General features: G+C 41.4%; 1 protein-coding gene across 1 annotated transcript; it reads right to left on the bottom strand.

Annotated features, from left to right (window-relative positions):
- Window positions 1-8,243: 8,243 nt before the first annotated feature.
- Window positions 8,244-13,795, bottom strand: LOC135527576 (transcriptional repressor scratch 2-like). The gene is made up of 2 exons (XM_064956066.1): window positions 13,281-13,795; window positions 8,244-9,241 (listed from the first exon to the last, which is right to left on the bottom strand). The coding sequence occupies exons 1-2, from the start codon at window positions 13,438-13,440 to the stop codon at window positions 8,424-8,426; spliced, it is 978 nt and encodes a 325-aa protein (XP_064812138.1). The 5' UTR covers window positions 13,441-13,795; the 3' UTR covers window positions 8,244-8,423.
- Between the last annotated feature and the right edge of the window lie 513 nt (window positions 13,796-14,308).

Here is a 14,308-nt window from a genome sequence, read left to right as displayed (position 1 = left end):
AGGCTTTAATGAGCTTCTCTGTCCTGTGATGCACATACGGAATGTGCAAAGACAAACGGTTAGCTCTTAAAGAGGCAGTTACAGCTATGGCTAGGGTGGCCTTGATTGCCTAAGAACCAACTGGTGAGGCAAACACCTTTCCCTCTGGGCACGGACGTCAATTCAACGTCTACTCCACGTTGATTCAAAGTCATTTCATTGAAATGACATGGAAACAATGTTGATTCAACCAGTGCGTGCCCAGTGTTTTGTTGACAGTAAAGACAAATTAATATGATTTTGAGCAGAGGGATAAGGTAATATTCTACAAGATGTTTACATTTGGATGTAGAAGTTAATTAGTCATTTGGACAAATACATTTTTTTTGTGTTTGTTACATTTAAAGGATCGTATTGATTTCCAGAGTATTTACTTGTCAAGAGATGGGGACCTTTACATGTGAGTCAATCATCCAACAGATGGCGCCAGTTGCATATGGATGCTAAGAAACCGTACATGAGACCAACACTAAACCCCAGTGGTTAGAGTAATAGTCTCTGTAAGATACACACTGTTCTTTGAGGGTCTAATAAAATAATGAATTGCAAGCTCATCACATCCTAATCACATCAACATGTTGTAATGTAATGTCTTCTCTGACAACCCTGAACACAGCTCTTTCGCTGTCCCTGGTGCTGAATTACAGGATCCATGTTGAAGTTGTGTTCTCTGCATAGCCCCTCTTCTCTCTATAGGGGATTGAGACAGATTTCATCTCTGACAGTTACTTAAAAGACATAGGCTATCTGAGGTCAATCTCTTTGAAGAGTAAGTGTAGCAAGCATGCTCAATATTGCAGGTACTATTCAATAATTCAGTTTATGTGCTCCTAATGGAAGGGTCGGTTGGTGGAGGAAGGAGATGGCAGCAGCCTGTTTAGGCACCAGAGAGACATGATTGTGTGGCCCAAATAGCACCCTATTCCCACTTTTGACAAGGGCCCATAGTGAACTATATAACGAATAGGGTGCCATTTTGACACAGCCATGACAATCATTTCTCTCAAGGTTCACAGTCTGATAATTTTCAGCTCATCCTATTACACCCAGCCAGTACTACCAGGGGGAAGTTATGGTGATGTAATTGGATTCCATGTGTAACAGGATTGCTTCAGTCCCTCTCCTTGCCCCAACCAGGGACCTTCTGAACACATCGACAACAGTCACCCATGAAGCATCGTTACCTATCGCTCCACAGAAGCCGCGGTCCTTGCAGAACTACTTCCAGGTCTCAGAGTGAATGACGCCACGGATTGAAACGCTACTAGCAGGCACCGCTAACTAGCTAGCTATTTCACACTGGTTACACTCACCCCCTTTGACCTCCTCCTTCTCCGCAGCAACCGGGCAGAGCCCAACTGAGTGATCCGGGTCCACAGCAGCAATGCTATTGCTTCCATCCCTCTCCTTGCCCCAACTTGGGCTCGAACCAGAGATCTTCTAAACACATCAACAACTGCCTCCTACAAAGCATGTATCATATTGTAGGTAACTATGCTTCATGGTAGGCAGTTGTTAATGTGATCAGAGGGTCCCTGTTTCGAGCACAGGTTTGGGAAAGGAGGCGGACGGAAGCAAGACTGTTACACATAAGCACCCACTTAATGCAATTACCTATTTATTGTTATCGTTATATCTGGCCAGGGACAATATCTGCTTCGAGAAACTTTAACTACTTTAGAAATATGGGCTAGTATCTGTTTTTTTATGTATCGATGTTTTCTTTTAAATATAATATATAAAAATACGTCACTGTGGAATGAATTGAGCAATAATATATACTAGGTAAATAGATATTGAATTTAGAAACACTTGTTGTAAAGCTTGGCTTTGGTAAACGCACATAAATATTACGTATTTACATGTTTTATTTTCTGGAATATCACTAATGAAGGGCTAGTTTACTGCTGTCGCAGCAAACACTTTTACATATGATCCATTGTCCCGGTTGTCCCTTGAGTGTAAAAAGCTTCCCGTGTCGTAGCCCACTGTCTGTCTCATTATACTGTTTCACTGCTGCTGTAGGACACTGAAGGACACCACCACCGCCACCATTTCAATTCAAGTCTTGTATATTCCCTGGAAACCAATCAAGAAAAGACCAGAATAATAATCCCCATCCGCTGCCATGATTCATTTTAATTTTGTTCCACATTTTTCTCTCTGGCTTTTGAGTCACTGGTGAAAGAGGAGCTCCGGCATAAAATCAATGTTCCATTAAAATGTAATGATCAAGAATGGCTTTATAGCGCTCGAACAGATGGCTCTGCTTTTAATATAACCCTATGTTTCAGTAACTCTTACACATAATATATCGCCATCACCTATATCGGGTCTGTTTTATCTATCAGTTGATATGGGGACTAGGAAGAATAATGGTCATATTTCTGAGAATTTGATAGATATGGTTGTAGCATTTCAGGCCAGTTGGCCTCTAGATTAGTGGCATAGAAACTATGTCTAACAACAGTGATTTGATGTGGATGCCACTGGACAAACACTGGTCGAATCAACGTTTCCATGTCATTTAAACAAATCGATTCAATGTGTTGACGTTGAATCAACGTGGAAAACTGATTGAATTTGCAAATAGTAGTCAATGTTTGAGAATTTCGTATTTTTTTCCACCAATTTTAAATCCAATAACATGGTGACATTTGACACACGTTGAATTCACTTTGGTTGACAACACAACCAAATGTAAATCACAATTAGACGTTGAACTGGATCAGTCTGAAGTAATTAATTGAAAACAAGGAATGTGCTATATTGATAGTGTAGCATAATTCAAATGATGATTTTCTTAATTCCGCTCCAGTTGAATCAGTATCAGAGAGGATGCAGCATCCAGTATATTGTAACAACGTGTTATGTATGAAGTGAATAGGTTGTCTGGTTGCTCAGAGGCCTTATCAAGTGAATTTAAAACGGACCTGTAGTTTACTTGTGCTATTGTTTTTATTATAGTAATCACCATTATTAATTGTAGCAGAATCAAATAAACCAAAACACCCTACAGCAATCATGGCTTAAATTTATTCACACTTGGTTGAAAATATTAAAGACAGAAAAAGTGATGGAAAGAAAGATAGCGAGAAAAGAAAGTGGAAAATCTGAATCTATGTTTTGAGGACCATATGGAAGGTTTCAAGCAGACCACCATATGTTGAAGGCTTTTGTTATGGTAATAATTTTTGGCACTTTTCATCATTGCGCAGCCAAGCTTGGCAAATAAATAAAAGGAAAAAAAGAAAAGAGAAAAAGGACATGGACCAATCTCCCAGTCAGAATACACAGAGTAATGGAGTGTTGTTGGTAACCTATGATACAAGTCGGTATTTGACGTCAATCTATGTCTGAGGACGCCAGGAGATGAAGTGGAAACCGGCCACTAGGGGCAACAGTAAGCACTGTTACCTTCAAGTAGGTTTCAGTATTGCTAGGGTATTGTGGATGGGGGTGGTAGATGGGCATTACCTTAGTGCCAAAGGCGGCATCTTCAATTCCAGCGAGAAAAAAATATTTTTTAGATTTTGCTTTAAGCCTATCCCAGAGCTTAACATCTACCTTAACCATTCAGAGTTAATGCCTAACGGTAATAATTCGGAGTTAATGCCTAAGCTTAAACCTAACCTTAAAAATGTGGAGTTAATGCCTAAACTTAACCTTAAACACGTTGAAATTTGATGTTTGGAACAGCTTCGAAATTTGATGTTTGAGAAACACGGATGAACTAATTCCGACATGAGATTGTGAGAGCTTGTTGCAGCTATGATGGATTTTAATTAAGAAGCTCCCAGATTCACATTCCCACCCACACTGCAGTTGATACCTGTATTTGTCTTCTTTACAAAAGACAACATAAACAAAGAGAGCAAACAAGTAAATATCCACATGCATTGTCATTATTATTGCTGGGAAATATATACAGTACCACCTACTCATTCAAGTGTTTTTCTTTATTTATACTAATTTCTACATTGTAGAACAATAGCGAAGACATCAAAACTATGAAATAACACATATGGAATCATGTAGTACCCAAAAATGTGCAGAGTCCAAATTTCAGATTTTTGGTTCCAACCTCCGTGTCTTTGTGAGACGCAGAGTAGGTGAAGGAATTATTTCTGCATGTGTGGTTCCCACCGTGAAGCATGGAGGAGGAGGTGTAGTGGTGTGGGGGTGTTTGGCTGGTGACACCGTCTGAGATTTATTTAGAATTCAAGGCATACCTAACTAGCATGACTATCACAGCATTCTGCAGCAATACGCCATCTCATCTGGTTTGCGCTTAGTCCCACTATAATTTATTTTTCAACAGGACAATGACCCAACATACCTCCAGGCTGTGTAAGGGCTATTTGACCAAGAAGTAGAGTGATGGAGTGCTGCATCAGAAGACCTGGCCTCCACAATCAGGGAAAGGAAAAGCAGCCAACAAGTGCAAACTCCTGTGGGAACTCCTTCAAGACAGTGGGCAATCTTTCAGGACTGTAGGAAAAGTATTCCAGGTGAAGCTGGTTGAGAGAATGCCAAGAGTGTGCAAAGCTGTCATCAAGGCAAAGGCTGGCTACATTGATGAATCTGAAATATAAAATATATTTTGATTTGTTTAACTACATGATTCCATATGTGTTATTTCCTAGTTTTGATGTCTTCATCATTATTATACAATGTAGAAATTAGTAAAATAAAGAAAACCCTTGAATGAGTAGGTGTGTCTGGTACTGTGTATATATATATATATATATATATATATATATATATATATATATATATATTTACAAAATCGTCAAAGAGGAACAATGTTTTCCTTTCTCAAACTCTGAAAAAAATGTTTCAAAACAAATGATCACTTAATTTTCTGCATTTAGGGCTTCTATTCATTTTTGGAACAATATAAATTAGATTTTACTGGAAAGATCTGTATTGGAAATACAGTGCAGTTTGGTTGTGATATTGCTCAGAACAAACATGGATCCCCCCCATCAAGTAAGAGAATGAGCTTCAAAATAATTTTGAGCTTCAGTAACCAGAAAAACAACAATTTCATTTTTAACTCAAAATACTCTACAAATGAAGTACCTGTAAACACATATTCCACAAGTTGCTGTGGAAACAGGTGGTTTTTCCACAACACGTACAGTATGGTCACCAAGCCTATCATGAGACAAAACTACATCTTTAGGATGAAAATCAAAGGTTAATATAGAGGTCGAGGTCATTATATGAGTTTAGTGGTAGTGGTGAAATAGAGGGAAAGATGAAACGATAGGAGAGAGACTCAGTTTATTCCCTGCAGGTTTTTAAAGGAGAACTCACCATTACTGTGACTGTGTCATCCATTTAGAATATGCAAATAGCTGACAGTGCATTTGCCTGCTGGTGCTCGACCTTCCCCTTGGAGGTCGCTCACCAACTCAATTACTCTCCCTATCTGCAGTCTGTCTGCAAACACCTGTTATCCTCCCACACGACACGGTCCTCTACCAATCCCAGACTAGCACATCTCACATCTCACACACCACTAAACCACACGTCTCATGAAAACCAGTTAGAGGGGGAGAGGGGTTATGATGTGAGGTGGGAGGGGATGGAGTGTATAATTATCTTATTACAATAACGGAGTCTTTGTCATTAAAAGATTTAGGTGGCTATCAAACATGAACAGACATGAAGAAAGGAATTTGTATAAAACCTTCATTGTCAATTGATGGATGAACATCCATTTTGTTGTTACATTAATCATAATGATACATTTTACATTTATATAATTATCTGGCTTCTAGTCACTGCTAATCCCAAAAAGAAACATATGGATTCAATATAGAGTGATCTGCCAAACAGCTTCATTTTAGAAGCCCCCGCGATTGTGAAAAATGCCTATCATAACAAATGTGCTAAACTCTGTATCACCCTGATGCCTTACACCATTATTTTCAGCCTTCCAACCAAGTGACAATTTTGGGAAGTGCTGTTTTTATTTTCTTGTGTTGTAATTTAAATGTCTATTAAACTTCTAAGGTATTTCCAAGGCATATTCACATTGCACTGCTGGACCAGGCAACAGAAACCTACCCAGTCTTCCTCATAAGGAGTGAAACAACTGTTTTACAGCCAATCTCTCGATTACTGACTTTTCCCTTTTCCAGGGCATTAGTGGCGTGCAGCAATGCTCTGGCATGGTAAGCTTGAGAGCAATTGGGGTCGACACTGTTTTATAATTACTGCATTGCTATTATTATCGCCTGACTAATCCACCTGGGAAAAAAAGCCTTCCCATTGCCATTATCTCCTCTGGCATGATAATTGGGGCTCCTCAGTCCTCCTTCCAACTAACTCAACCTGTCAGGATTCTGGAATACAGCTCTGTGAGCGGTGGAAGACAAGCCAGCTGGTAGTATAGAATGTGTCTCAGAATAACCTGATTCCCCCTATCCTATTCAGAGGGTTGAATAAGGAAGACTTTGATGTTACATATGTGGAAAATGTTACATTTCATGGGATGTCTTATAAAACACAATAGTAACGTTTGCTACAGTTGTGTATGACATGATTAAGGGTCAATCTTCGGCCAATACACGGAGGGAGGCAGTTGAGTGGACTCTATTTCTATTTCAACAACAAGATGCAGGATATCTTAACACTTCTTGTTCATCTGTTTCATTTTATTGCCCTAAATTGACTGCAAACAGGACAGCTTCGATTATTATTAATATACATGTCAATTGCCGTACCAGTGAAGTTATTATTGCCGTGAAACAAATATAATCTGCATTCATCATGTGTTTGAAGTTACCGCTGATACGAGACATTGTTCCTCTTTAAAAAACAAAGTCCAATGGACTCTCTACAGTTTCATGCATATAAACATTTTCTTTAAAGATCAGCAGCATCTTTACAAGGTCAATGGAAAGTCAGGTTTCAGCACGTGAATAGACAAATATTGTAATGGCATAAATAAATAGATGAATAAATTAACAATCATGTAAATGAATAAATAAAATACATAGATACATTGACAGATAAATAAATACTTACATAAATAGAGAAATACATTATGTACAAGGTAGTAGGACGATTTTACATCTAATGGTAGAAAGAGCTTTCAGCAACATATAAATACAAAAAACGAATCCTTTGTAACTGAGGGTGCATGTCATGAGATCATACCTTTTCCTTATTGAGGTATTAGAAAAAGAGGGGGGCACGTCAGAGAGTGTATAATGAACATTGCTTATTACGTAAGACTGAGGGAAACACCACAGAGTGGCAAAGTTCATGCAAGCCACTGCGGTGGAGGAAGAACAGGGATGGTTTTCATTGCTATAGACAGGTCACTGCACAATGCACATGGCACTTATAACAACAGATCGGTAGATTTGGTTTGGCTCCCAGTGTGATTTTTGTTCTAGTTACCAGTATGATGAAGAGCGTATACTTTGATTGCCGCCGGAATCTTGAGATAACACAACCTGTTCAACAGGTTTCCCATAACAACTCAGAACAACTGCTCTGATGGAACTGACAATGACCCCTGGTTCATGATCCTAATTGTTCTCAGCTGATGAAGTTTGCCTTTAGGTTTTGTTCAATAGGTTTGGCTGGAAGCTTTTGGAATACCCACAGTTACAAAGATGCTTTTCTTTTAAAAAATCAAGGAAGAATTGGCACATAAAATGAACAACAAATTCAGTCGGACAATAGAAAAATAACACCTATTGAATTAAAAACATATGTGTGACAAAAAGGGTATGTTTTTAACTTTTAAATGATCTCCCATTTTTTGAAAATACTGTCATAATTCACATTTTCATAAAAAGTTCATGTTGGCAGTTGCAAAAGAATTCAATTCTTAGCAAATAAAAAGCAGCATAAAAATACAAGAGGTCATTTTTGTCTCTAAAAAACAAAAGAACACTGTTACTGTCCTTTTTTTATGTTGTTTATTTTTTTTCCTGTAGTATTTTCTATAAAATATCAGGAATCTAAATATTATTACTATTGATATCAATATCATTATAGTCATTGATAAAAATTCACATGCCAGGCCTCATATATAATTGTGTGTGTGCGTATGTGGGTGTGTGTTTGTGTGTGCGTATGCTTGTGTTTGTGTGTGTGAGCTAAAAACAAGTCTTTATTTGGGGGATGGGTGTTTTGATTGAATGTATCTGTGGACGATTAGCTACTGTGCAGGGGGGATCCAGCATATTTTGAAATTGTCTTTGCCATAATCAGAACAGTTTCTTCACGTAATCTCAGTGAAAATATTGCTTTCTATAAAAGGGAAGAAAAAAAGGGATGTAGGGCAGAGTGAAGGGGGTTATTGGTTGTAGAACCTAGGGTTCCAAAATCTGATTCCGTCCTTCTGGTTCCGCCAGCTAGTTCTCAGAGCAGGACTCGTCCTCATCTTCATCCCCAGATCCCTTGAAGCAGGCTGACTCATAGTGCTTGTTCAGGTAGGATTTCAGGGCGAAGGTCTTATTGCAGCGCTTGCAGCGGTAGTGCTTGAAGGCAGAGTGGGTTTGCATGTGGGCGCGGAGGTTTGAGCGGTCAGCGAAGGCTTTGCCGCAGTGGGCGCAGGCGAACGGTTTCTCCCCGGTGTGCGAGCGCATGTGGCCCTGCAGGAGCCAGGGCCGGCTGAAGGCCTTGCTGCACACATCACACTTGTGCTTGAGGTCATGGGTGAGGATGTGCATGGCCAGCGCCGGCATGGACACATACACTTTGTCGCAGGTGGGACACTTGCGCGCCATTTTGCTATCCAGGCTACGGTGCGTCTGCTTGTGCCTGCTGAGGTTGGATGAAGTGGCGTACGTCTTGCCACACTCGTTGCAGGAGTGGCGGGCCATGCCGGCGGCCCCGGCCTCCCTCTCCTCTGTGGCATCGGCATTGGACGTGGCAGAACTACCTCCCTTACGGCCGTCGCCGTCTCCCTTCCGCCGCGAACGCCCGTCGGAAATGAAGAAGGCATCCATGGTGTAACCCTCGGTCGGGGCCTCCGCCTCGCCGCTGTAGAAGCCGCTGGCTGTCATGCCGGACTGGGGGCTGTCAGGGTGCTCCAGGTCAGGGTCACAGTACTCCTCGCCCCCGCTGCTCACCTGGGTGTAAAGGGGGTCAGAGATGGGCGAGGCCAGCTTGAGCTCCATCTTCTTCTCCCCCTGGTATACCGATGGCGTGATGTAATCCTGGATGTAGCCTGGAGAAAACACACACAATAATATTTAGAGTAAGGCAAAACACACACACACAGACTACAGTAGTCTACAGTAGACCTGGGGTTGAGGTGGTAGATAAGTCTATTGTGATGTGATTACACGATTATCATTGATGATTGCCTCTTGTAAATTATGAAACAATAGCATAAAAACACACAAAACACATAGCAATTTCCCCAAATCACACAGAATGAACCACAGGCCTCAGACTGTTATGCTGCTGCCAAACATTATTCACAGCATTCAGCCTTATTACACAGTTACAGTGCAGATGAGTGGTGGCTGCTACATACAGATAATAGCTCATTAAATAGACCTGTGAAAGAAGACCCCTCTTATTACACAAAGTGGTCTCATTGATTAGGCACCTTTTCTTCCCACGATAAGACTTTTCTCACTATAAGGTATGTCAATCCTCTGTGACTATCTCTTTGCTGTGTTTGCCCAATTTAAGCCTGAACACTCTGGGCCCATCAGACAGCACACACTGTCAAGGGTCTGGGGTGACTGTCTACCACACTATAAATTAATTGATCTAAACCAGGGGACATCAAGCACCACATAAATCTGACGGGGCACAAAGTATGCAAACACCTGAAACAGCTTTTTCCTGCTATCTAGAGCCATAATCATTATGCTTAATTCTATATCAATATATATATACATATACATATACTGGTGGTGGTTCTTTTTTTAAAGAAACAAAATATGCTTCTCTACATCTCTGCTAAAATTTGGGTAAAAGATTGAAAGAATGTGAGTCTTACTCAGTACATTTAGTAATTGCTTGCTTTTCTAAAGTCTGCCAGCCTTGCCAGCTAAGACAGTTAGACAAGCTAGCGACTCTAACTGGATTGATAGCCTGACATGGCTTCTTGGTAGTTATAGCTATAGTTATGAGGTTTGGAGATTGGGAGCCTATCTGGGCTAAAGCCAACTTCATAAAATTGCTAGGTGGCTAGTAGTATTAGAGAGAAATATATATCTTTTTTTAAATTTTACATGACAAATCTGATGGGGCATGTGCCCCCTATGGGCATGATGCCTCTGATCTCAACAGAGTAGCACTTCCAGGATATTTCCAACATTTCTCACTAGATTATTGACTGATGTTACATTACAGACGGGCAACCTTTTTGTCTAGACAATTTTCTGTCCCTCCTTTAATTGTGAGGCAGCCAAGTGAAGCTAAAAGGTTTCCTGGCAGCTGTAAAGAACTAAACAACGCTGAATATGAAGTAACATTAGCCGAGTTCATCTACACACTTGTATGCATTTATCTAAACATGTTCCACTTTAACAGCTTCCGAGAATATAGGACAAACATACGATTCCAATTGGAATGTGTGGTCCAAATCCTGCCCTGGGAGAAGTAGTGCATAACTGCAGAAAAATAAACCCATTCCTAAGCACTGTGTGCAGCACGCGGTGGAAATTAACTATTGACTGTTTTTTAATGAAATTCTAAGTTTCTTGCTGATCAATATGCCATCATCTGTAAAATAGTACAGCTGTTGGAACACACTGTGTGAGGGGAAATAAGATAGAAGTAATGCAGGCTCGGGCACAGAATAAACTGACTGGAGAGGACAACACAATGATAGCCTATTGCACATGGTGCAGTGATGGAAAGGTTAAGCGGAAACACGATAAACAGGATTACCAACGGAACAAAATGGCTATAGTGTTTGTGAGGAGGGTCACCTGTATGCAACAGTAAGCTCGCTGAAGTGCCTTTAAGAATCAGGTCATTCGAAAATCCATTTAAGTGCTCTCTTAGAACGCTGTCTCCATTCCCAAGGGGTCCCTCTCAGAGCCCATTCCTTGTCAAAGGCATTACCATGACACTGTGGGAATGGGAGACTGGGATCTTATAGGAAGGCAGGGGTGGTATTTGGTCAAATGCACCATCTCTTGTTGACTAGATAACAACTTATGATATTTGGGAGATGTAGCCTATAGTAAAGAAATCATTTTAAAAAGACTTCTTAAGGTAATGGTAATTCTTACTTCATTTCAAGTATATTTCATTTCATTGTTATATTTTCTCCCAACATCTAAAATGAGGCACTATCTCCTCCAATATACAGTACCCGAAAGAGAGCACAGGAAAAGAGTCAAACATAATGTAAACAGCAACAGATTGTTATTGGAACATACAGTATGTGGACATCTTGTTTTCTATTCCCCTGGTTAATTGCACATATGCGACCGGTTTCAATTACTTAAGGTCAGACAGAGAGTTCATCATTTGTGGCTGAACTAATGCTGTACCAACCTTTGCAGTACAGCAACTCATTCCTCTAATGCAGAGTAAGCATGTAATTAATGGACTCCCTCTCCCACCTTCCTCCTTTGTTGTTCGACAGACACTTCAAGTCAAATGTCTCCACAATGGAGGGAAATCCGTTGGCGCAGCCTAAGTGCTGATGCAAGGCATTTCAACAATGTTGTGATTTCTCTGGGATTTCATTGAGCAGACGAGAAGGCTTCCTTCCTAATGCAATAGACTATAATGTTTTTTTTTCTCTCCCAGTCAAAATTCTTTCTTTCTCAAAGGAAGAGGAGTAGTGTTTATTATTTACACGACAATAGAATGAGACTAACATGTTTATAAAGGATTGTAATTTCAACCGCATAGTCTATGTAAAGAAGTCATGTTTTTGCAATGAATCTGATTCCATAACTTCATCATAACCTTGTGCATTTGTGTAAATAAAACACAAATTTATTTATCCTCATAATCTATAATTTCAAAATATATATTTAGTTAAATTGGCCATTCACTACAGCCATCATTTGTGAATAACAACAACACAGTGCAAACATGTGCTTTTGTTATTGGTTGCTGTTGCAAATCTAAAATCACTGAATCACAGTAGTATGTGATGTGATGGAATAACAAGTGGGCATCGTTTGTTCACAGATTGAGCTGAACTGTAAAGCTATCTGATCATTGCCAGACAAAATAACAAAGAGAGACAGACGTCTGGCATCCTAAATATGGCCACAAAATGGGAGCGAGCTAAAACCTGACTGACTGAAAGTGAAGGACGTCTCCCTCTGGCTCCGGCTCTGGCTCTGGCTCTGGCTCTGACTGGACTTGGGCTTAGCGTGATGCCCAGTCCTAATGCTGCCCACTGTGCAGCTATGTGCCCTTTCTTCTATGTTTACTGTATACCCTTGGTCACGTGGCCCTCGTCAATGCTGCCCGAAGCATTTCTATATTTTTCTCCCTCTCTCTCTCCTCCTCGCCCCCATCCCAGCTACCCCCCCCCCCCCCCCCCCCTCCGGCCGTACTGTACATGGCTGAAACTCTACCTCTGCTAGTTTTCAAACGCCCGGAAGGAGGAGAAAGATGTAGCGGACGGATGGGGGTGGGGAGACTGTGCATGCATGCTCTGGTTGGGTGGGAAGGGAGGGGGGCAGAGGGGGGTTCGGACTGTGATGGAAACTCAAGGACAATAACAGCGAAGGACAAATGTATCATCCGGCACTCATCTTTCATGTTCATACATTTTTCAGTTTGTCATCCTGTATGTTTCAGGCACACAGTCATTTGTGCAAGTAATACAAATTCAGATACACACGTCTACAGATGTGCGGCACGTTTTGCTCCCCAATTTGCATAAGCCGATCCTCTGCTGTGACCTGAATTGTGTCTGCCAATCATCAGAGTAAAAAAAAAAAGTCTGGGAGCACAATGGGGGTGGGGTAGTGGTGCTGGAGAGGATTATTTGCGATACGGATGCAAAATCAGCCGGCTTTATGTAACATCACTATGAATTCCCAGACAACCCTGCATGTCAAGGGGTGAAGAGGCACTATTTCACCTAACAACCACTTATACACAAACAAAAGAGAATTCCAACTGTGTTTACTATGTTGATATCATGGGGCATTCTGATTCTGGAATCAACAACTAAACCTGTTTCTCCAAAGGGAGCAGTGATACAGTAGCACACCCTAGCCAACGGCAGGCAGGACGTGTGTGTGCTGTGCAGAGGTATGCAAACTCACCATTCTCACTGAGGCGAACCCCCAAGTTGGTCACAGAGTCAGTGATGGATCGTGAGAAAGGAGTGAACGAGTCGTCCAGGTGGTGATGGTGATTAGAGGCAGCATTGGATGAAGAGAAATCATCAAGCTTGATTTTCTTCACCAAAAACGAACGGGGCATGTTTCAAAGAATAAAAAACACACAGACCCGAGAATCACGCATGAGAAGAAAAGAGAAGACCCCCAAAGAAAGCAGCAAACAGGCAGAGCTGGAGCCTGCTGACGGTAGTAGTAATCCTTGTGTTAAACGAAAAGACAACCTCTAAAAAACATAAGAGAAGGAAAGAAAATGGAAACCAGTGGAGAACAAGGCTGACGGCAACGCTGTGTGTTACTCTATGGCTCCCCCAGCTTTCAAAAAGATAAAAAAATCTTCTGGTTCAGCACTGGATAGCTCCTGTGATGCAGCAGGCTTAAAGGACCAGAGAGAAGAGAGCGAGAGAGCGAGAGAGCGAGAGAGAGAGAGAGAGAGAGCGTGGAGGAGGGAAGGGAGAGAGAGACTGTCGGACTAGCTGAGATCAGCGATCTCTCCAGCTTTTATATGGGGCACAGGCAGTGGAAGATCAGGTGGTACTGCGAAATGGAGCTGCTTAGCTTTAATCCATCAAATGTCCCCGGGGACACACATCAAATTACCACTGAACCGTCTGTGCATTCATTCGCACACAGTGAGAGGAGAAAGAACACAGCCAGACCCCCCCCCCCCTCACACACACACACGCACACCCACACTGCCCCCACTACTACCACCCCCTTTCACCCCCTCTTATGCTCCATGGCATGCTCAGAGGAGGAGTAAAAGAGGGGGCGGGCAGACAATGGAGACATGTGGATGAGAGCACATTCAGTGTCCTGTCTCCCATTGTTTTCAGATGAAGTGGCACAGTTTATGTTTGCCTTGTTACAGGCACTGCCTCGCTTCCTCCTCATCCTTTCCTCTCTGTCACCTCACTACCTCTCCCCATTCCAAACTATCCTTGGCTGAAACG

This window comes from Oncorhynchus masou, chromosome 33 (genome assembly GCF_036934945.1).
Source record: "Oncorhynchus masou masou isolate Uvic2021 chromosome 33, UVic_Omas_1.1, whole genome shotgun sequence".
Classification (NCBI taxonomy): Eukaryota; Metazoa; Chordata; class Actinopteri; order Salmoniformes; family Salmonidae; genus Oncorhynchus; species Oncorhynchus masou.
Note: the sequence above shows the minus strand (reverse complement) of the source record. Positions and strands in the feature narration are given on the sequence as shown.

Bases quoted from the DNA above. Each gene is read 5' to 3' on its own strand.
- LOC135527576 (XM_064956066.1), bottom strand. From the start codon at position 13,440: ATGCCCCGTTCGTTTTTGGTGAAGAAAATCAAGCTTGATGATTTCTCT. The intron at 9,242-13,280 runs GTGAGTTTGCAT...TGTTTTCTCCAG, and splicing joins GGTTCGCCTCAGTGAGAATG to GCTACATCCAGGATTACATC.